Here is a 22,371-nt window from a genome sequence, read left to right on the forward strand (position 1 = left end):
TCCGTGATACAAAGCACAAACGTTAGTAACAACAACCCCGTCGATCGCTCGTCGTTAGTCGTCAAGAGCGTTTGGAAAGTCGCCAGATTTTGCGAGAAATCACTCAGATAGCAGCTTGAAAACCCCGCGATCTACAGTAGTGTGGATGAGGAACGGACGGCGCCGGCGAACGTGACGAGAGCTAAACGTGGTGGGAGTGTCTGTACTCTGTTGTGAGCGCACATGTCTGTGGCTGTGAGTTCAGGGGGCGTCAGCCAGAGCTGTCGGCTGTGTGTGTGTAGATGTGTGAGAGACAGAGACAGGAGACCGCTGCCTGCTGACCAGAGGAAGCTGGATCTGATCTAAAGCGCCGTGTTTCGGCTACAAAAACCTGTCGAACTGATCCGCGCGCGCGCGCGCACACACACACACACACGTATGCACACGCACACACACACACACACACACACACGTATGCACACGCACACGTCACGTACGCACACACACTAAAAAAAAGGAAAGAAAAAGTTGTAACTCAAAGAAAAGAAAGAAAAAAGGCTGCAGAAGTGTGTGTCAGTAGCTAAATATTTTGTCTTTTGTCATCAAAAGTCATTTGTCAGTGTTGATTTAGTTGTTGTTTACAAGAGAACAACTGTACAGATGTTGAGGCATCACTAAAGCAAAATATAAAGGAGCCAATTGTACTGGTTCACCTGAAAATGACAGCCGACACAAAAACCTCTTTTTCTCAAGATTTTGGTGCCAAAATGGCATTTTGGGCTAAACTAACCTATATTCAACCGTCAATTTCACAAGACTGGAACAAGATAGAAACAAACAGGTTTTTTTGCTGGAAACTAGAGACCCTCTTCTTTCCTTTGATGGGTTGAATGTGTATGTAGTAACAGTACATAATATTATGGTGGGTCTACGGAAATCAGTCAAAAAGCTGGAAAATGCCTGGCAAGCTGGAGGAAGCTGCTGTGAGAATGGCTGGCAGTCAAAGAGTTAAAGAATACTAAAGTGGGCCCCTCCCCCTAACTTTTCCTTTTTTTTTTCTTAGACTACGTATGTATTATCGTTTTTTATTTAGCCTTCTTTGTTTTGATGCTAATGCAGCATTACACTGCAAAAACTCAAGTATCTGAGCAAGAATATTTGTCTTATTTCTAGTCAAAACAAATCTCATTCTACTTAAAATAAGACTCATCATATTAAAAGTAGCTTGTTTTTAGACACTTTTTACTTCTTTCAAGCAGATTTTCACTTGAAATAAGTAGAAAAATCTGATAGTGGAGCAAGTTTTTCTTCCTTATTACAAGCACAAAAAACTTACTTTCACTGGCAGATTTTCTATTTATTGTGAATTTAAGTGAAAATGATCTAAAAACAAGTTAATGTTTAGGTAATGAGTCTTATTTTAAGTGGAAAGAGATTTGTTTTGACTAGAAATGAGACATTTGGACAAGAAATAAGACAAATATTCTTGGAAAGATGTTGAGTTTTTACAGTGTACTATGAGTATTAGTCAGGGTCTTACGCAGAATAAATCAGTCATACAAAGATTAGACTACTGGGGTTTTTTATGGGCCCCACTGGGCGCTGGGCCCCTAGAATTATCATCACCTTTCTCCGCTATACAACGGCCCTGGCCACAGGAGCCACTGCCCCATCAATTAAAGACCTAAAACCCCCCAAATTATACTAAAATTAAAAAATATATATAAATATTTTATAATGAGAATGAAGTCATGGTTTTGGTTCCTGTTCTCTAAATCACTGAACTTCCTGTTTTTCTGTCAAAACGAACGTTGTGTTTGTGCTCAGAAATAAGACGTCGTCAGATCAAACATCAGTGGAAATCGTCTTTTATGTGAAAAACTAGACTTTGACTTCATGTCTCCTCTGAGGGAGCTACAGGACAGAAATATAAAAATATAAACAAACACTGAGATGATACAGATACAAGAGCTGCTGGATATAACTGACACAATCTGGTCCCTTCTTATATAGATTTATATTTATATGTTTGAACAGTTTTTATACAGAGCTGAAGGTCGGGTTGGCAAAGTTCCCGTTGGGGTCGTCGCTCTCGGCGAAGTCCTCGGGGTCGAGGTCGGCCTCGAACATCCGCTGCAGCAGCGCGTCCACGGTGCGGTACCCTGACGGGAAACAAGACACCACATCAGCAACAACACACACAGACTGATCATCAATACCGGATCAATAAACCTGCCGAGGTGAAGACTGATCATCAATACCGGATCAATAAACCTGCCGAGGTGAAGACTGATCATCAATACCGGATCAATAAACCTGCCGAGGTGAAGAGCTCAGCAGCTTTTCATTTAAAAACACTTTGTCAGGAGCTACGGAAGATTGGTGCTGCCAAAGACAAGAACATCTCAGTTCTTATAATAATGAAAAACATCTGATTGAAACAAGAATTTCTTTTTTTCTAATTTACTCATTATTTATTTTTTATTATATAATAAAAAATTATTTATCGTAGAAATTGTTGTTTTTTACATACACTTTTCTTTTTTTTTTACATAATTTGTTAAAAATGTATTCTATTTTAAACATTTCTCTTTTCACGTGCTTATATCTGAGCTCTTTTTAAGAACTTAAAACTTTATCTAGCCTATTTTCTTTTATTTGCTCTTGCTTTTAACTCTGTTTTTTGTGTTTGTTTTTATTCTGTTTTATGCTTCTCTTTAAAAAAAAAAAAAGTTTTGTCTTTATGTAAAGCACATTGAGTTGCCTTGGTATGAAATGCGCTATATAAATAAAGATGCCTTGCCTTGCCTTAAATGTTGTGATAAAATTAAAAAAGTAAAGTAAAAACTTCAACCAGGAACACATGGAAAATATCTTGAACGAACAAAAACAGACTTTTAAAAAAAAATTCCTATTATACTGAGAACGTTAGATTTTTGGGGGGGTTGTGGAGGCAACAATATGCTTTTATTTTGAAAAGTAGATTTAAAAAAAAAAATTGTGAAAATTTAAGAGCAAAGATTTTAAAAAAGAGAAAAGAAAAAAAAATCAGACAGAGATTTGTCAGATTTATTTTTAACCTTCATGCTAACACTAGCAAGCTAACACGCTCAGGGTGATAACATGCTAATGTGCTAAAGCTAAGCTAAAATAGCTTCCTATGTTCCTTGTGTTTCATTTGACCTCTGGTGCGTTTGTCTCTTGACAGAACTCAAAGTGAAGGGAACATGAAGGTCTGGATCAATTTTCACCATTGATCTTCGTCTTAGTTTACAGTTTTCTGGATCTGCCCTTCAAAATAAAAGCCTGTCCTTCTTAGAAATGTTCCCTCTTGTTCACTGATCCTTTAAAGGGATAGTAGCATTTTTTTTTAAAGTGGGGATGTATGATCTCCAAATAGCCCCTAAGTACTTTAATTGCAGTAGAAGACTCTCTGCACTCCTCCCGTTAGCAACGCCAGCCCATAATAGCCCTGCCCAGAGATTTACAACATACAGTGTTGTGAACGGACCCAAAGAAACGGCCTATTTTCACGGCCTAAAAGAGGTTTTACCTGAAAAATAATACACAGTTCCATTGTTCGCTATAATATAATTTTTTGCCATTTCTATAAATCTCTGGGCAGGGCTATTATGGGCTGGCGTTGCTAACGGGAGGAGTGCAGAGAGTCTTCTACTGCAATTAAAGTACTTAGGGGCTATTTGGAGATCATACAACCCCACTTTTAAAAAAATGATACTATCCCTTTAAAATCATCTTGTTCTTTTCTCCTGCTCTGCTCTTTCTCACTTTTTGAGGCGATTTTAAACATCAGGGCCGGTTTGTTTGCTGCTGGCGATTGCCCGCTTCCCAGGTCGTTGTCGATGGTTTCCATGGCGTTGACCAGGTTGTCCTCCATCTTCTCCCTGGTTCACAGAGCAACACGGACAGCGGCGGTTACAAACACACATCACAGTTCTGGTCATAAAACCACAAGTGTTGGGAGCCACGGCTTAAAAAAAATGTGAAATGTCCAATTTATTGTTTGACCATATTGTCAGTTAAATTGTCATGAGTGGTGTTGTCACGGTAACTCACTGCTCCACAGCCAGCTCCAGCTCCTCGATCTTCTTCTCCAGAGACGTCTGCAGGTCGCTTTTATCCACCGAGTACTCCACGAAGAACGCCTCCAAGACGAACGCCACGAAGATGCTGAGAGACGACAGTAGAGAGGAGGACGTTAAAACAGACTGAGAGGAGCAATACACTGCAAAAACTCAAAATCTTACCAAGAATATTTGTCTTATTTCTAGTCAAAATGTCATTTCTAGTCAAAACAAATCTTATTATAACTAAAATGAGTATGTTTATACATATAGTTATACATAAAAAAGACACTTTCTACCTCTTTCAAGTATATTTTCACTTGAAATAAGTAGAAAAATCTGACAGTGGAGCAAGTTTTTCTTTCTTATTACAAGCACAAAAAAAACTTGCTTTCACTGGAAGATTTTTCTACTTATTTCAAGTGAAAATAGGCTTGAAAGAAGTAAAAATTATCTAAAAACAAGTAAATTTTTAGGTGATGAGTCTTATTTTAAGTGGAAAGAGATTCGTTTTGACTAGAAATGAGACATTTTGACAAGAAATAAGACAAATATTCTTGGAAAGATTTTGAGTTTTTGCAGTGCAGCGCCCCCTGCAGGCCGTTTTATTCATTATAAACAACATGGGGACAATTCATTTTTGGTCAAATTGCCATTAAACATGTGCTGAATTAACCATTAGCACTTACTGTTACAAAAAAAACAAAAAACAAAGATAAAATCTGTTTGTTTAACGGCAGAATACAAACAGCTGTGTAACACTTCTCACAACACCATGACTCATCGATACTCAGATCAATACTCATTAAAGAAACTGCAGGGTCTGCTCTGGATACAACTCTGCTGTTTTCCTACACAGCCAAATAAATGTAGACGTTTCTGTTAAAGCTCCATACAGTATAAAGGTACACTGCAAAAACTCAAAATCTTTCCAAGAATATTTTTCTAATTTCTAGTCAAAACTAATCTCTTTCCACTTAAAATAAGACTCATCACGTAAAAATGAACTTGTTTTTAGATAATTTTCACATGTTTCAAACTAATTTTCACTTGAAATAAGTAGAAAAATCTGCCAGTGAAAGCAAGTTTTTTGTGCTTGTAATAAGAAAGAAAAACTTGCTCCACTATCAGATTTCATTTTAAGTGAAAATCTGCTTGAAAGAAGTAAAAAGTGTCTAAAAACAAGCTACTTTTTAATGTGATGAGTCTGATTTTAAGTATCATGAGATTTGTTTTGACTAGAAATAAGACAAATATTCTTGGTAAGAGAGTTTTTGCAGTGTAGATGTTTGTGTTAAAGCTCCATACAGTATAAAGGTAGATGTTTGTGTTAAAGCTCCATACAGTATAAAGGTAGATGTTTGTGTTAAAGCTCCATACAGTATAAAGGTAGATGTTTGTGTTAAAGCTCCATACAGTATAAAGGTAGATGTCCATGTGTAGTGTGATTATAAAGCAGCTCTAGGTTCTATATTAATACTGTGAAAGTATCAAAGCCTCAGTCCACAGAGAAATGCACACAGCCTGGATTCAGAAACTGAGCCTTAAAACCAGCCGTCAGGACTTCCTGTCACTTTGTGATGTCACAACTAAGCCCCGCCCCCTCACCACCTGGACCCACCATCCCACGACTGGCAGGATTTGTTTTCTCTGAGTGTTTTATTCTGAAATCTGCTCTATTTTTATTGGATCACTTTAGAAAACAGTCGGCAAATCAGAAGAGAGACTCAGAGCCTCCTCCTGTCTTCTGATTGGCTGGCTGACACTGACCTGTTGTTACTAGAGCTCCAGAGAGAAGCTGAGAGAGGAAATGGAAAACCCTTCAAGCCTTAATTGTTTATTGACAGATGACGATGGCGATGATCCTTTCAGTCTTACTTGATGATGACGATGACGACCAGGATGTGGAAGATGACGAAGAAGATCCTGGCGGCCATGTGGGTGACGGTGGCGAAGCCGCTGCTGAGCAGTGGAGCAACGTTAAGGAAACAGAGTTCAGCACAAACCGAGTCAACCGGACTGAAGAGGTGACACTTGAACATCACACAAGGAAGAGATTCACTGTTACAGCCCTGAACTGCCAGGCCCTTAAATGTTCAGAAACGGGGTCCGCCCGCTATTCTGACATCCCGCTATTTAGACATGTCGGTATTCCAACATCCCTCTATAGAGAATGTGAAGTTACGTCACGCCGTGGGACGTTGGGCGCCATCTTTGGAGGATCGCGGATGTAAACACTTGCTCGTCTCCCTAAAAAAAGTTCCCCAAAGTCGCTTAAAAGTAATCATGGTGGGACAGTACTGCTGCCACAGTAGTCAGGGTTCTTACGGGTCCTTAAAAAGTCTTAAAAGGCATTGAATTCATTCATCTAAAAACAAGGCCTTAATTGGCATTAAAATGTCTTAAATCAATTTTTCAAAGGTCTTAAAAATGTGAACACATGGTAAGTGGTATTTTATGGTTGTAATTAGTCTCAAATCTAAAAATAATTGGTAACATTCCGACATAGAGAAGTTAGTGGCGGCCGTCAACGCTAAATTTCTCACCGCCACCAGCTCCAGCTCCAGAGTCAGTGTTTTGTTTTGTTTTTCTGACTTTTTATGCATTTATTTTGAAAGGACAGCTGGAAAGAGACATTTATTTTGAAAGGACAGCTGGAAAGAGACACAATCCAATGTTCATGTAGCAGTCACTTTACCTTGGATCACATAGGAAAGAGGGTCAAATTGTCCCTATAACCCTATGTAATTGATGTGTTTTTTCTTCTTTTTTCTGCATTTGTGTTTATTATGAAGTCGATCTTAAATTTCATTTCAAGTGGCTTTAAAAAAAGTCTTAAAAAGTCTTAAATTTAACTTGGCTTAAGCTGTAGGAACCCTGAGTAGTAGATGCACTAATACCAAAAACGAGATAGTTCACGATGTCTGGATGAGTCAGTGGAGGGAGTAAATCTGGGTCTTGAATCCAATCTCCACTCTCTGTTTACGTTTGCGTTCCTCCAAAGATGGCGCCGACGTCCCACAACGCAAAGCGGCGTGACGTCAGCTTCACATTCTCTATAGACATCCCTCTATCTAGACATGCCGGTATTCCGACACTTTTTGTTACCGCTATCCCGACACGTCATCTTTTTTTCTTTTTTTTCACCTTCAGCACCACGGGCAGCGCCGCGGATGAGCCGCGGAGAAGCTGCAGCTGTGAGCGTCTGGGCTCTGGGCTCTGGGCCTGATGCAGCACCTGGATGACGCCACTGAGAGACAGACACTCTCGTCAGACACTAACTTTATTCCACCTCCCCTTTCCCCTGATTTTAGAATTGTGAAACTTATAGGAAATAAAGTCTTTTTTTTACTTGCAAAACCGACTCCTCCTGATATCCTCACCTCACATGCTCCACTGCCCCTTTGCACATGTCTGATGTTCTGTTTTTTCTTCTCTCTAATAGGCCTATGTATTTGTGTATCAGAAGGAAAACGTCTGACAACAATGTAATCAATCAATCAATCAATCAATCAATCAATCAATCAATCAATCAATCAATCAATCAATCAATCAATCAATCAATCACAACCACGGGAATGTCCAGTTTTAAAATGAAACTGAGAGAAGCTGTGTTTCGTCATAATATTATAATATTATATTGCAATAGATTACTACTATATTAGGCAATCATGTCAAGTTGAATTCAAGCATGTTATTACACCTGTGTTGTACATTTATTTATGCTTTAGGTTATCTCATATGTATACTCTTCTATAATCATGTAACTATTTTATAATCATGTAAAATAAAAAAAACTATTATTACTCCTCTTGATCATGTCATGTCTATAATCATGTAACTATTTGATAATCATGTAATCATCCTCTTGATCGTGTTAACTTATTCACATTGTACTACTTAATATGCATTTTTATAATCTTGTTTAGGATAAATGATTTCATGTAATTTTTTATTTATTTTTTCTTTTCTTTTGTACAAACACTGTATTGTTGTGTTTGATTTAATGTGGACCCCAGGAAGAATAGTCTGCATCATTATGCAGACTAATGGGGATCCAAATAAAAGAAAAAAAAAAAAAATCAATCAATCAATGTATGTCAGAAAAGTGGAATGTTTGAAAAATAGTAAAGTGCCACTACTCCGACAATGAAAAAAAAAAAGTCGGAATAGTGGGACGCTTGAAAAATAATGTCAATGCCGCTATTCCGACAATTAGAAGTCAATGTCGAAATAGCGGCATGTCGGAATAGCAGCATGTAACCTTCAGAAACATATTTAATATTGTTTTGTAACTTCATGCTGTTCAATCGAGGGTATGAGGAAAGGATATCGTGCCACTGGTTGACCACAGTGAGCTCCACCAGCAGGATGAAGGACGACACCACGTTGTTGAAGTTGTTCTTGCAGTAGTTGAGTTGAGCGAAGTCGGTTCCCTTCAGCAGCGGGTTCCCACAGTACGCCTTCGCCGGGTCGCTGTCGTCCTCGTAGAACTTCACCTTCCCTTTGAACAGCTCCATCCCCACCATGGCAAAGACGTAGTACACCACCTGTGGGAGGAGGAGGAGATAGATACCAACTGTCTTCGTAACAAAAAGACACACCAAAAAACATCCAAATACCTCCATGCTGCTCGTATGTAATGTCCATCTTGTATTGAAGCCCCGACATGCAAAATTGTTCCGGAAAAAATGAAATAAGTCTATATTTCAAGCTTGTTTTGTAGCGGAAGCTCCTCTTCCTGGTCCCTTCAAATCTCGCGAGATGGAGGTATTTGGATGTTTTTTGGTGTGTCTTTTTGTTACGAAGACAGTTGGTATCCATTTGCAACCGTTATATGGACATGCACTGCTACGCCGAGACCCCCTGTAACTCAGAGAAGCCACGGAGGACTCTGAAACTTCTCCCAGCCCTTAGTCCACATGAGGGGGAGGAGATAATGAGTGAAATTTGAATTTTGGGTGAACTATCCTTTTAACCTGTCCTCCTGATTTGTAATTTCTCCCGCCATTCTCCCAATTGTTTAGATGGTCATGTACTGTAATCCTTCTTCTTAGCCATTGCTAACGCCAATCCAGTAGAACATATTTCCCCTTGTTTAATTAACGTTATAATTTTGGAGTTTCCATGTGCTTTGCGGAGCGTAACGTTACCGCGGTAACAACGCGCTACGGCAACTCGATTGTTTAACTATTTTGAACCATTAACCATAACGTTACGTTAATAAACAAACTTTTTAACTGCCCCGAGTCCTGACCTCGGCTCTAACTTCAGCTTGAACTGTCACTTTGACGTCATCATAAGAGTCGTGTAGTTGTTTTGATCACGTGAGAGAAGTCACACGGGCAGCTCGCAGCCTCGCATTGGACGGAAGGGGGAGGGCGGGGTGATTGACAGCTGTGACAGCCAATCGCCGGGTCCTCTCGGGTACTGTAGGACCCGGCCTTTCACAATAAGAGCCCCGAGCCCCGAGACAAACTCTCCCGGTTCCGGTCGGGTCGGAGCCTCGGGTTTTCGGGCTGTCGGGTTTTTCCGAAGACTCTAGTGTGAGCATTTAGCCAAGAATTACAGAAATAGCTGCAGTCTATGTCGGAAAAATGTTGAAATTACAAGGGGACCCGAAACAGCACTAGCTTCACTTTGTCAACATTGCTAAATGGCTAAAATGATCTGACTAACAGGTCAAACTAAGATCACTGTAAACTTTATATCAGCTCAACATTGGCATGGTTGTTTTTTCAGCTTTACTTTGAGGACAAGAAAATCATCTGTTAGCAACTTACAACGATGAGCTGTCCAAACGTGAGGATCGCCGGTCCGATCCTGGTCAGGGTGTTGATGATCGCACGAAACCTAAGAGAGGAAAACAGGCCTCGGCGTTACCACAGCAACAGACACAGCTGTGGACCAATCGAGACGGAGGAGGAGGGAGTGACGCTGACCTCTCGATGCTGTCCACCACCCGGACCAGTCTGAGGACTCTCAGGATGAAGACGATGTCCAGGATCTGTCGGCTGGTGTATCCGCCCGCTGCAACGCCAACACCGTCAGTAACCATAGTTACAGAGTCGTTAACACCGTCAGTAACCATAGTTACAGAGTCGTTAGTGCTAATTGACCTCTGGCTAAGCCCCGCCCCCTCCACTCACTGGGACAAACAGTCAACATTCGGTGACCGTAGGAGACATTTCACAGGAGGCAATTGATGATTTTTGGAGACAGAAAGATTAAATATCATCTGGAAGTCACCAAAACTTCACTTAGCTTTACTGCTATGGCTGTCGGTTGCCGGGAAACGCCGATAGCGACGGGCTAATTTCTGTTAGCCTGTCTATGGAGTTTTACATTATACGTTAGCATTAAGCTAGCGGGCTTTATGCTTAGTTGTGATACTGGCTAACATCTAAACATCTCTGACAATATGTTGCCTCAAATACGTTGTTGACTTAACTTAGAACAGATGTAGACATCCTTGTTAAGTTTATCCAGGTTTAGTTGGTGTTGTGGTCTACTGCATAACTTTATCCAGAGCAGACACTTCTCTCGGTTGAGATGTGGCTTGGGAAAAGGTAAAAAAAAATCCCCCCCGTGGCCTCTCAGGATACCTAGTGTCAGAGTTACATGTACCCCATGCACACCGTTTGACCATTTAAAATTAAAATGTCAAGAAAAAACATAGAAAAACGAATGAAAACTGACTAACTGCAATGCATTTCAATGGACGTGGAAGCAGAGAATGTCCCAGTGTATGGGCTAGCTATGCGCACTGTGATTGGCTCATCGTGTTTGGGGGCGTGGCTTAGCCATAGGTCAATTGATCCAGGAGACAAAAAGTTAATTTACTTTGAAGACTCTAGTCGCTAGTTGGAAAATGTCCTGAGTGTCATGTTTTGGTGTTTGAGGAAACATTTTCAACAAATAAATGGTGAATTTGATTGATTATAGATAATCATCATTGCCAATTACTTAAATTACTTTGTCTGTACTTCTCAAACTGAAGCTTAAAGATCTTTCACAGACATGAAACCAGCAGCACTCACATGATTTCATGGCGGAGTTGATGATGGTGGCGATGAGAGCGGATATAACGATAATGGTGTCAAACCTGGAGACAAACGAGCAAACAACAAACAATTAAACGACAATTAAACTTTTCTTAACGAGGTTGGAAGCAAAACCAGCCGCTGTGACGTCGGCAACGTGTCGAACAACAGAAAACCTTCAAATCTTGGACGTTTCAACACAGCTGGACGCTGCAAATCTGCCCCGATGGCCACTGGAGGTACTGCATCCAGTCTCCATTATTAAAAACAGCTTGTAAAATTGTTTACAGACTGTTTTGTGAGGGTTTTTTTTATATTTTATGATACGTCCATGACATTTAATGACACACTGTATTTACATCTGCATCAGCTGCACTGCTCGCCAGCAGGGGGCGCATGGCTGTACAAACAAACAAACAATCAAGCAAAGAAAAAAAGAAGCTAAATTTACAATGAAAATGCCGACAGCTGCTGCAAATGAGTGTAAAATGTGCAATCTACTGCAAATGCAGACGACTGCTCTGTGATAAAAACGTCGACTTTTATAACACCAGTAATCAGTTTCTTTACATGAAGGCGTTAAATCAATATACGTTTTCATGCTGAGGTTGTAGGTGTTAAAAGGTCGGAGTGTTACCCCAGAGCTGCTGCAGTGCTGCACAACATTACATTGTACAGATGCACACGCAATATTATAATGTAAACAGTTATAACATGATAAAAACATTAATAATAAATAATATTTATCATGCATAAAGAAAAAAGCAAAGTGAAGTGAGACTTTACCCCTTAACCTCTGTATTTGATGTGTTTTCTTATTTTTCACTTTTAGTTTCTCTCTTTTCATAGTTTGATTTGTATGGAAGCCCTGAAAGCAAGTATACATGCACATATTTTAGGTTTATCTAAATGTTTGTTGTTGTAATGCTCATCTTCCTCAGTCTGAATAGAAAATAGAAAATAGAAAATAGGTGAAGACTTTTTGACTCACAGGCTCAAGGCTGAAATGAGTACAACAAACAAAAATCTACCAAATGAATGAATTATTTGATTTATCTCTCAGGGCTTCTGTGGGATGAATATGCAGAAGCTGTTTTACTCCCTAATAACAAAAATAACATATTTAAAATAAAAAAATGAAATAAATTAACAATAAATGAATAAATAAAATAAACGAATGCTGCCTGAAGCGTTAAAGAGTTGGTCGAAGCAGCAGCAGCAGATCACGTAGAAGCTGGATCATCATGAGTCACCTACCTTGCACTTATGATCTGGGCTGAAGATAAACTGTGTGAGATGGATTTGACAGCTCATTGATTATAGATTAGTGAAAAGCAAATGTTAATCAAGTCAATCAATTATATAATAAAAACAAACAATACTTGTAAAATAATCTCTTCAATGTTGTTGGACCTGTAGTTCAGCAGGAGTTAGAAACCTGTGGCGCCCCCCAGAGGTCGTTCTCTTCACATCAGTTTCAGTATAATACAGTTTTTCTCGATTGCTAAGACACATTTCTTGAAAGCTTCTCTCATTTTCTCTAAACTGTGAACACAAACCCCAATTTTCAAGCTACATTCACAAAACCTCAGACTCTTCTTGCAAAACCAAACTTTCACCTCAAAACAGTTCAATCTGGTGCTCAAAACTGAACTATGTTGTCAAATCGTGCCCCGAGTCAATCAAAATTAAAAACACTACTGAGCAGCCACTAAACACTACATAGAAAAATAGAAAACACAACGCTCAGCACATGAAGCTGTAGAAATAAATGTTTATCATTCACTGTAGCTAAATGCATGTTGCAAAACAAAAAACCTGTGCATTTACTCTGTAGCACTTCTCTCCTTCCCTTTCTTTCACCCTCCTCCCTCCCTCCTCACACCAATTTCATCCCCTTTCCCTTCCTTCTTCTTTTTTCTTCCCAGTTCATCCCTCCCTCCCTCCCTCATCCTTTCTTCCTTCACCCTGTGTCTCTCATCTTCTCCTCTTGCAAAACAAAAAACCTGTGCATTTAGCACTTGTACATAGTACTGTAAAAGAAAAAAAAGGTACAAAAAACAGAAATCCTGTGCATTTTACACATACCACTTGTACAGTACAAAAACAAAGAGAAATCTTGTGCATTTAGCACTTGTCTGCAGTAGGCATATACGTAAAAATAAAGTACAAAAATATACAAATGAGAAGTGCATTACTCAGCCGCAGCATACTGTAATTTCTCTGATCTGTACTGGGTCAGGCCACAGGACTTCATCCTGAACTGGCTTACTGTATATGTTCCCTCACATCATTGGACACAAGTGTGATCAATTTTGAGTTGTTGTGTTCAACCGGTGAAACTTGTGCTTTACTTGTGTTTGACTTTTGCCACCTGTGCTCAGCATTTTGCAACACAGGTGCATCACAATGAAAATGTGTTGGTAAGTTGTGTCTAAACAGGTGAAAAGTGCTGATGGTTTTGCCAAAAGAGTGACTGATTCAATCAGTGGGTTCAGGCAACTGAGAATTTGGTTCAGACAACAGGGTTTAGTGTTTTAGCCATTGAGAAAAACTGTAACATGATTCAGTTGATATGAAATAAACTCTGCGCCCGTTTGGATGCAAGAGATGAGATTTCCTTCAATAAATCTGACAAGAATGTCTTTAGGTTTGGTTTCCAGATGTTTACTTGAGGGAAGTAAATAAAAATCAATAATAAATAACTGGTTATTTTATACATTATGAAAAAAACAACAGAAAAAACTAAACAATTTCCTATTTTAAAGATGAACTTTGATGCATTAAATCTTATTTTTGCTATTTTCAATAGTGAATTTTAAATAGTTATTCAATTTATACCTTTTATATATTTTCTGTCTGTTTCCTTTATAATATTTTGTATTCACATGTTGCAGAGTATAAAATGTGCCGTATAAATAAAGCTGCCTTGACAGTGGTGCACATTTTCATTCTTCGGTTTTTGATCATTTTGGCAAGATTATGTTTTATCTTTTTTTTAATCTTGTAATTTCCAGCTCAGCTCCTACGGTAAATCTGAAATACTCTGTGTACAAATAGTTTGTGAAGTGCAAAGAATTCCCCTTTGAAACCTATTCAAACTGTATAAAAAAGCATAATACATTTATTTTATTATATCTGGGTGTCAATCTGGACCTTTTGCCTTGGAATTGATCCTTTTTACTACGTCTCCACCAGATGGCGTCATATTCACACTTGACATATCCCAGGCTGCATCAATAAATATATTGAAGATAATTCACTTTTTTAAATCTGAAAACATAGTGGCAAACAATAATTGGTATTTGATATTAAAAAAAATGAATCTAATATATATATTATATACAGCTCTGGAAAAAATGAAGAGACCACTTAAATTCAAAATGCTCAGTTCCTCTGGTTTTACTATTCATATCTATGTGTTTGAATAAAATGAACACTTTTGTTTCATTCTATAACCTACTGACAACATTTCTCCCAAATTGGAAATAAAAAATATTGTTTAGAGCATTTATTTATTTGCAGAAAATGGCAACAGGTCAAAATAATAAAAAACATATTCTGGTGTTTTCAGACCTTACCGTATAATGCAAAGAAAACAAGTTCATATTCATTTTAAAACAACACAACACTACTTTTTAAACATAGGAAGAGTTTAGAAATCAACATTGGTGGAATAATCCCAATTTTAATGTTTTTTTTATTTATTTATAATCTTTCTTCCTCATTAAATATGATTCAGGTGACCAGCTAAGTAGAGTGAGTTGAGCTTGTGTTGGAGTTCAATAGACAATCGATGGCTGCCATAGCAACATGTAGAGATAAGGCTGATCTATTAACAACATTTTGGAGTGGTCTCTTTGTTTTTTCCAGAGCTGTATATGATATACGGTATCTCAGGATATCTGAGGGTTCAACAGCAATATAGCTCATTTTGGACCCAAAATAGAACTAATTGTAACAGAATGTTTTTTACCATCCATCATTTCTATGAGGTGTCCAGAACAACATACTAAAAGTCCTAAGAAATCCTAGTTGGGGAAATATGTTTAATTCTCATCGATCCAAGATTGATTTACTGTATAAAGTCTATGGTGCCAATAAGGCCAGACAACAACACACCCCAATGGGGCTATTTTGTACCATAAGTCAATTAGTGTTGATCTCATTTGCATATTTAAAATTCATTTTCCAAGAAACTTGAAATACAGAAATGGTAATTTTCATGGATAAATTAATTCTGTAAAGTTTCATTCTGGTAGGAGTAAAGGCAAAAAATGGGCCTATTCCGATGTATTTTGGGAATAATCCATATCGCTCACTTATTCAAATTAATTTTCAAAAAAACGCGTAATACAAAAAATATTACTTTTCATGGATACTTTCATTGTGTAAAGTTTCATTGTGATAGGAGTAAAGGAAAAAAAATAGCCCCATTGGGGTGTATTGTATTGGCACCATAGACTTTATACAGTAAATCAATGTTGGATTGATGAGAATTAAACATATTTCCCCAACTAGGATTTCTTAGGACTTTTAGTATGTTGTTCTGGACACCTCATAGAAATGATGGATGGTGAAAAACATTCTGTTACAATTAGTCTGTCGGAAAACGCTATTTTGCCTGGACTACATGTTAACATGTTGTATTTCAGTCTGCTACGAATCCCATCACAGTTTTTTTTTCCCAACCATATCACCACCTGTGGAGCTGTAACAGAAAACTCCCAGAATCCTCCAGTGAAACTCGACTGGACCTACAGTGTCGGTGAGAAGAAGCTGCTCACCAGTTCCAGAAGTTGTGTCTGGAGAAGAAGGCTCGGGGCTCGAACACGTAGAGCTTCAGCAGGATCTCCAGCAGGTACAGAGCCAGGAACACCCACTCCGAGTTGGCGATCATCGGGTTCTCCTCGTCCAGACCGATGAAGATGGCGTTCACCAGGATGATGACGTCGTACACGATCACGAAGGCCCTGCAGCAGACCAGACAGAGTCAGAGACAGAGACAGCAGCAGTGTTATAAACTCCCACGGCCGACGTCGCTCCAAGGGGGGTGACAAGATCTCGTCCCACGAGATATTTGATATTTCTCGTCGCGTTAAAAATCTGTCTCGCGAGATTTTTTTTTTTATGTTAAAACAGTATAAAACAGGATTTCCACTACCAGTTACCATTACTTTGCACCTCTTTCCACTACACAGTTACAACTCTCGACTCGGTTTAGGTGCTTTTCAATCACAGCTGAGTTCTTCATAGTTCCTTCTCAGTAAAAACGGAACTTATCAACCAGCGCATCCAACGTTTACCATTAATTAACGACTCTGTGGCGGCCGCGACTCTCTCTCTCTCTCTCTCTCTCTCTCTCTCTCTCTCTCTCTCTCTCTCTCTCTCTTTCTCGCTGGCGCACACACACACACTTACACACACACACGGGCACATGGACAGGTCGCGTTGTGACGGTAATAAACATATGCGCTAAATCGCGCTACTGTGTTAAAATCACTATCCGCCCCCTATTAGGCCGTCCGACAGAGGGGTGGGGGGGGGGCGGGTAGCTGCCACTACTTAAAATCCTCCTAGAGGAAACACTGCACATAATATTGTTTGCACTTGAACAAAATAAAGGAATATTTTATTTTATTTTAACTTTTATAAATTTTAGTTTTAGTTTAAATTTGTGGAAGAAGAAGTTAAAAGCTCATGCTTACATCATGCATGTAAAGAGTTATAATAAAACATTTCAAAATGCAAGTGCAACTCGGTTAAAGGGGACATACAGTATTATGCTCGTCTCTGCTTCTTGACATGGCACCTTGATGTCTAAAAGTAATGTTAGTAACATGCTTTGGTCAGAAAAACCAAAAGATTGAGCACAGCTGGTTCTCTACACACCAGTTTCACAGCCCTGCTCTAAACGGGCGGTTTAGAAGCTTCGCTCTGGTAGCTGAGGTAACCATAGTAACCATGGGAGCGAGGGCTTGAATATTCACATCACCAGTCTTGTGATGTAATAAGCCGGGTGAAATTAAAACGGCTTGTTAAGAGACACATTTTCTGACTATGGCAGTTTACAAAATGTTGACGTAGTCGTCAAAACTTACGTTTAAGGAGTGAGGAGTAGGGCTGGGTATCGGTACTCGATACTTTTCAGGTACCGACCGAAACAACCCAGTACCAAGTCGTATCGAAACTGCGCCTGTCAATCGATACCTGCAATCGATTCTTTTTGTACCCAGATCAAGAAATAAATGACAGTTTCTATGGTTTCACTCGCAGCCAATCGCTGCAAGTGTTCTTCGATTCAATGCGCGGTGTGATTGGTCCACCACCGCAACAACAACAGTTGCGGGTCTCTCTCTCTCTCTTGTCTGTATTTTAAAATGAGAAGCGGCACCTGAACCCCCCGCTGCCACCGCCGCCCACTAACACACTTTCTCTCTCTCTTTTCTCCCCTCTCTCTCCCCGCTTGTAAATGCGAGGCGGCGCTACCGTTAATCGATCGTCTTAAATCACCGACTGAACAGCTGCCTGTCATTTAAAAATGAAATCGCGGACAGTGAGAATCACCGTTACTGCTTCTGATCACAGCGGCACCGTTCAATGAAGCCCTTGTTACGTAATGAGCGCTCATCTAAACCAGGAAGTCTCCTCTCCCGGTGTAAACTACTAGGCCTACATCAATATTTTCCGGCTGCTTCTAATCCGAATCGGCACCTTGCAGAGTTTTCACTGCACCTCAGTTTCATTTGTTTTTTATTTGACAGAGTTTCACACAGAACTTTCTGGTGGAGTCTTTCCATGTTTCTCTTTCTGCGCCAGTGAAAAGGAGACATTTACATTTTTTCAGACAAGATGATTGTCTCATAAACTATTTTTTTTATTTTTTTTTATTGAAGGACTATTCATTGCCCAGCCCTAGTAAAAAATCTTTTGAATGGGGAGGAGTGGTGACATTCATGTAACCGATTGCTTTCTTTTCACATGATTAGTATCTAATGAAGTTGAAAAAAAGTATCGAATGAAGTACTCAATTGGTATCGGTATCGTGTTAAGGGTACTGGTATCGGTACTGGTATCGAAAATTTTTAAACGATACCCAGCGCTAGTGAGGAGGCACTCTGGATACGCAAATACACATACTAGAGCTATGAAAAAGTGAGTGTTGCATAATATGTCTCCTTTAAATAAAAGTCTGTTGGTCCAGTCATATATTTTGTCATTGTAGTTTTCTTAAAATCTCGTCTCGTCTCGTTCTTGTGAACCCAATCTCGTGTCTCGTCTCCTCTCTCTGGCGGCGGCGGCGGCGGTCTTACCGGTGCTGGACCAGGCGGCAGAGCAGGCGGCTCGGCGCCGACAGGTAGAAGGCGGGGCACAGGCTGTGAAAGGGGTGTGGCCGGGACTTGAGCGTGATGACCTCGATGTTGAGCAGGTCGGCCAGCTGCACGAACGCCACTTTACCTGTCAGTCAACCACATGTTCAGGTGAATAGCATCAAAACAAGACAAACGGCCCATACAGGTGTTTTACTGATTATTAAATTTATTACATTATTATTATCACTCTTGGAACAACTGTTTTCATACTGAATACATGTAATTTTTCTTAATCCATTTTTGCCCAAAACATCAAAATTTTAGTATTAAAAAAAAGTTAGAGAAAGTGGAATAAGAAAGTTTCATGTTAAACCTTAGAAAAAACATGAAGAGGAAAACTTTGAGTAACATTTTATAATAACTACACACTATGAGGCATTTGTAAATATTAAATTGTTTAAAACTTAACTGTTAGGCATGAAAATAGAAAATCATTAAACACGTTATATGTTTATTAATCCAGAGATAAACATTTATAACTTTGTTACTAACTTAACTTTTTGGTAGGTAACAACTCATCTAATAATTAAAAATAATAATTTAACCTCGTACTGTGCAAACAGTGGTGTGTTTTTTTTTTTTTAATTCAGGATATTTTTAAAGTTTGTCATGTATTTCTATAAAATATGCGTTTATTAAGTAGCTAATCATTTTAAATATAATGAGAAAAAATTAAATAAGTAATTATCAAACTATCAAAATAAAAACTAATTATGAGTTTTAAATCATCGAATGCACTGTGTATAGAAATTGTATGTGGTTGTACTTTGTGTTTCCCTCAGCGACCAACAGGGGGCGTCGTCTTACAGAGTTTAATAAACACACCTGTGAACTGGTCCAACATGCTGAGTTTTTATGATGCGTTCAGGTGCCGTCGTTCTGCTCATAAAGACTGAATTACATCATTTATCAGCAGGAAGTTTGTGGGTTTTTTTTGTTTTTGTTTTTTAAATAAATCTCTCGGAGGCAGTTTTCTTGACTACAGCCCTGATGATGATTATCTAACTAATGTCATTAAATAATAATTTACATTAAAAAATAGAGCAGATTTCAGAATGAAACACTCAGAGAAACCAAATCTGGATGGTGTTGTCCAGGTGGTGAGGGGGCGGGGCTTAGTTGTGACATCACAAAGTGACAGGAAGTCCTGACGGCTGGTTTTAAGGCTCAGTTTCTGAATACAGGCTGTGTTCATTTCTCTGTGGACTGAGGCTTTGATACTTTCACAGTATTAATATAGAACCTAGAGCTGCTTTATAATCACACTACACATGGACATCTACCTTTATACTGTATGGAGCTTTAATACAAACATCTACCTTTATACTGTATGGAGCTTTAATACAAACATCTACCTTTATACTGTATGGAGCTTTAATACAAACATCTACCTTTATACTGTATGGAGCTTTAATACAAACATCTACCTTTATACTGTATGGAGCTTTAACACAAACATCTACCTTTATACTGTATGGAGCTTTAATACAAACATCTACCTTTATACTGTATGGAGCTTTAACACAAACATCTACCTTTATACTGTATGGAGCTTTAACACAAACATCTACCTTTATACTGTATGGAGCTTTAACACAAACATCTACCTTTATTTTGAAGGAGCTTTAACACAAACATCTACCTTTATTTTGAAGGAGCTTTAATACAAACATCTACTTTTATTTTGAAGGAGCTTTAACACAAACATCTACTTTTATTTTGAAGGAGCTTTAATACAAACATCTACCTTTATACTGTATGGAGCTTTAACACAAACATCTACCTTTATTTTGAAGGAGCTTTAACACAAACATCTACCTTTATTTTGAAGGAGCTTTAATACAAACATCTACTTTTATTTTGAAGGAGCTTTAACACAAACATCTACTTTTATTTTGAAGGAGCTTTAATACAAACATCTACCTTTATACTGTATGGAGCTTTATCACAAACATCTACCTTTATTTTGAAGGAGCTTTAATACAAACATCTACCTTTACTTTGAAGGAGCTTTAATACAAACATCTACCTTTATACTGTATGGAGCTTTAACACAAACATCTACCTTTATACTGTATGGAGCTTTAATACAAACATCTACTTTTATTTTGAAGGAGCTTTAATACAAACATCTACTTTTATTTTGAAGGAGCTTTAACACAAACATCTACCTTTATTTTGAAGGAGCTTTAACACAAACATCTACTTTTATTTTGACGGAGCTTTAACACTAACATCTACCTTTATTTTGAAGGAGCTTTAACACAAACATCTACCTTTATACTGTATGGAGCTTTAACACAAACATCTACCTTTATTTTGAAGGAGCTTTAACACTAACATCTACTTTTATTTTGAAGGAGCTTTAATACAAACATCTACTTTTATTTTGAAGGAGCTTTAACACTAACATCTACTTTTATTCTGAAGGAGCTTTAATACAAACATCTACTTTTATTTTGAAGGAGCTTTAACACTAACATCTACTTTTATTCTGAAGGAGCTTTAATATAAACATCTACTTTTATTTTGAAGGAGCTTTAACACAAACATCTACCTTTGTACTGTATGGGGCTTCCTTTTTTTTTTTTTTTACCTTATTTCTGTAACCACTGTATATACGTGTGTGTGTGTGTGTGTGTGTGTGTGTGTGTGTGTGTGTGTGTGTGTGTGTGTGTGTGTGTGTGTGTGTGTGTGTTATATAAGTAGTGTAACTGGGCGTGTTAACACCTCCATGTGCAGAGAGTGTGAACACCATCTGGCCTCTGGTGATATCAGCTCCTCTGGTCAGTCGAGGATGATCAAGCAAAGTCCCACTTCCTCCGTGTGTGTGTGATCAGGGCTCAGATAGTGACTCAGCACAAATCCAGACGTGATGATGGCTATTTGTCTTTTTGTTTGTCTGTTTGTCTGTGTACGTTGTTTTGTTTTTTTTGGTTCTAGTAGTACTTACATAGTTTACAATTATATATCACATCTCTTGCAATATCTACACAGTCCTGCTCGTGCAACTGTGTGTACGGGCATCGTGCAATACAACCTGGCACTTTAATCTGATGTGTACTTTAGGGCACCGTGCAACACAACTTGGTACCCATGATGCACTCCTGCACTCTAGCACTTGTCACTTTGGCCCGGCACTTTTGCACTTTATCTCTCAGAAACTCTTTTGGTCCCCCTACCCATGAAAGTGTTGTCAAAATGTCAATGTTTTATTTTGTTTTCGTCGTTTTTGTTGTTGTCTGCATTATTACGTCTTTTATAATACTATGTTGTTCTGACACTGTACTGTTTTTATGTTTCTGGGACTCCGGATGGAAATTAGCACTAGCTGCTACAATGTTTTTATATGTTCATTAGTGTGCACTGTCCCACCTAAATAAACTAATAAAGTAAATTAAAGTGAAGTTTGTGCGACCTACCGATGGCGCCGTGGCTCTTGTCGTCACAGACGCTCCACAGCAGCTCTCTGTGGGCGTTGCTCATGTCGGGCCGGACCAGCCGGACCAGCTGGTTCCAGTTGTCCTGGGTTACCACGGCCCCGCCCCCTTCCTCCGGCTGCTCCTGCAGCACGGCGAACGCTCGCACCATCTTGTGCCGTTTGGCCCTCACCAGCTGCCGTACCTCCTCCTGTTGGCACGGCGACGCGTTAAAGCAAAGAGACCGATGGAGTGACTGGTCGACTGACTGATTTGTGATCAGCTGAAGATAACTTCTTGTTGATTCAGTTATTGTTATGGTGTTTCAATCATAAAAAATAAAAATATGAAATTTCTTACAAAAATCTTGTTTTTTCTTAAAGGGATAGTTCACCCAAAATTGAAATTGCACTCATTATCTCCTCCCCCTCATGTGGACTATTAAGGGCTGGGTTAGAAGTTTCAGAGTCCT

At 38.8% G+C, this 22,371-nt stretch overlaps 1 protein-coding gene across 1 annotated transcript in view; it reads right to left on the minus strand.

The window, feature by feature from the left end:
* Positions 1–1,821: 1,821 nt before the first annotated feature.
* tpcn3 (two pore segment channel 3) overlaps positions 1,822–22,371 on the minus strand; it is a 32,785-nt gene continuing 12,235 nt past the window's right edge. Inside the window, exons 9-19 of the mRNA XM_085772071.1 lie at positions 21,903–22,110; positions 18,421–18,565; positions 15,895–16,080; positions 11,105–11,169; positions 10,007–10,094; positions 9,848–9,917; positions 8,398–8,614; positions 5,943–6,033; positions 4,057–4,170; positions 3,769–3,884; positions 1,822–2,141 (exon numbers count right to left, since the gene is read on the minus strand). Coding sequence (XP_085628197.1) covers positions 2,020–2,141; positions 3,769–3,884; positions 4,057–4,170; positions 5,943–6,033; positions 8,398–8,614; positions 9,848–9,917; positions 10,007–10,094; positions 11,105–11,169; positions 15,895–16,080; positions 18,421–18,565; positions 21,903–22,110 — 1,422 coding nt within the window. The 3' untranslated portion in view covers positions 1,822–2,019. The remainder of the gene's footprint in view (positions 2,142–3,768; positions 3,885–4,056; positions 4,171–5,942; positions 6,034–8,397; positions 8,615–9,847; positions 9,918–10,006; positions 10,095–11,104; positions 11,170–15,894; positions 16,081–18,420; positions 18,566–21,902; positions 22,111–22,371) is intronic.

This window comes from Trachurus japonicus, unplaced genomic scaffold (assembly GCF_045865225.1).
Source record: "Trachurus japonicus isolate A0001 unplaced genomic scaffold, Traja_1.0 AP030010.1".
Lineage (NCBI taxonomy): Eukaryota > Metazoa > Chordata > Actinopteri > Carangiformes > Carangidae > Trachurus > Trachurus japonicus.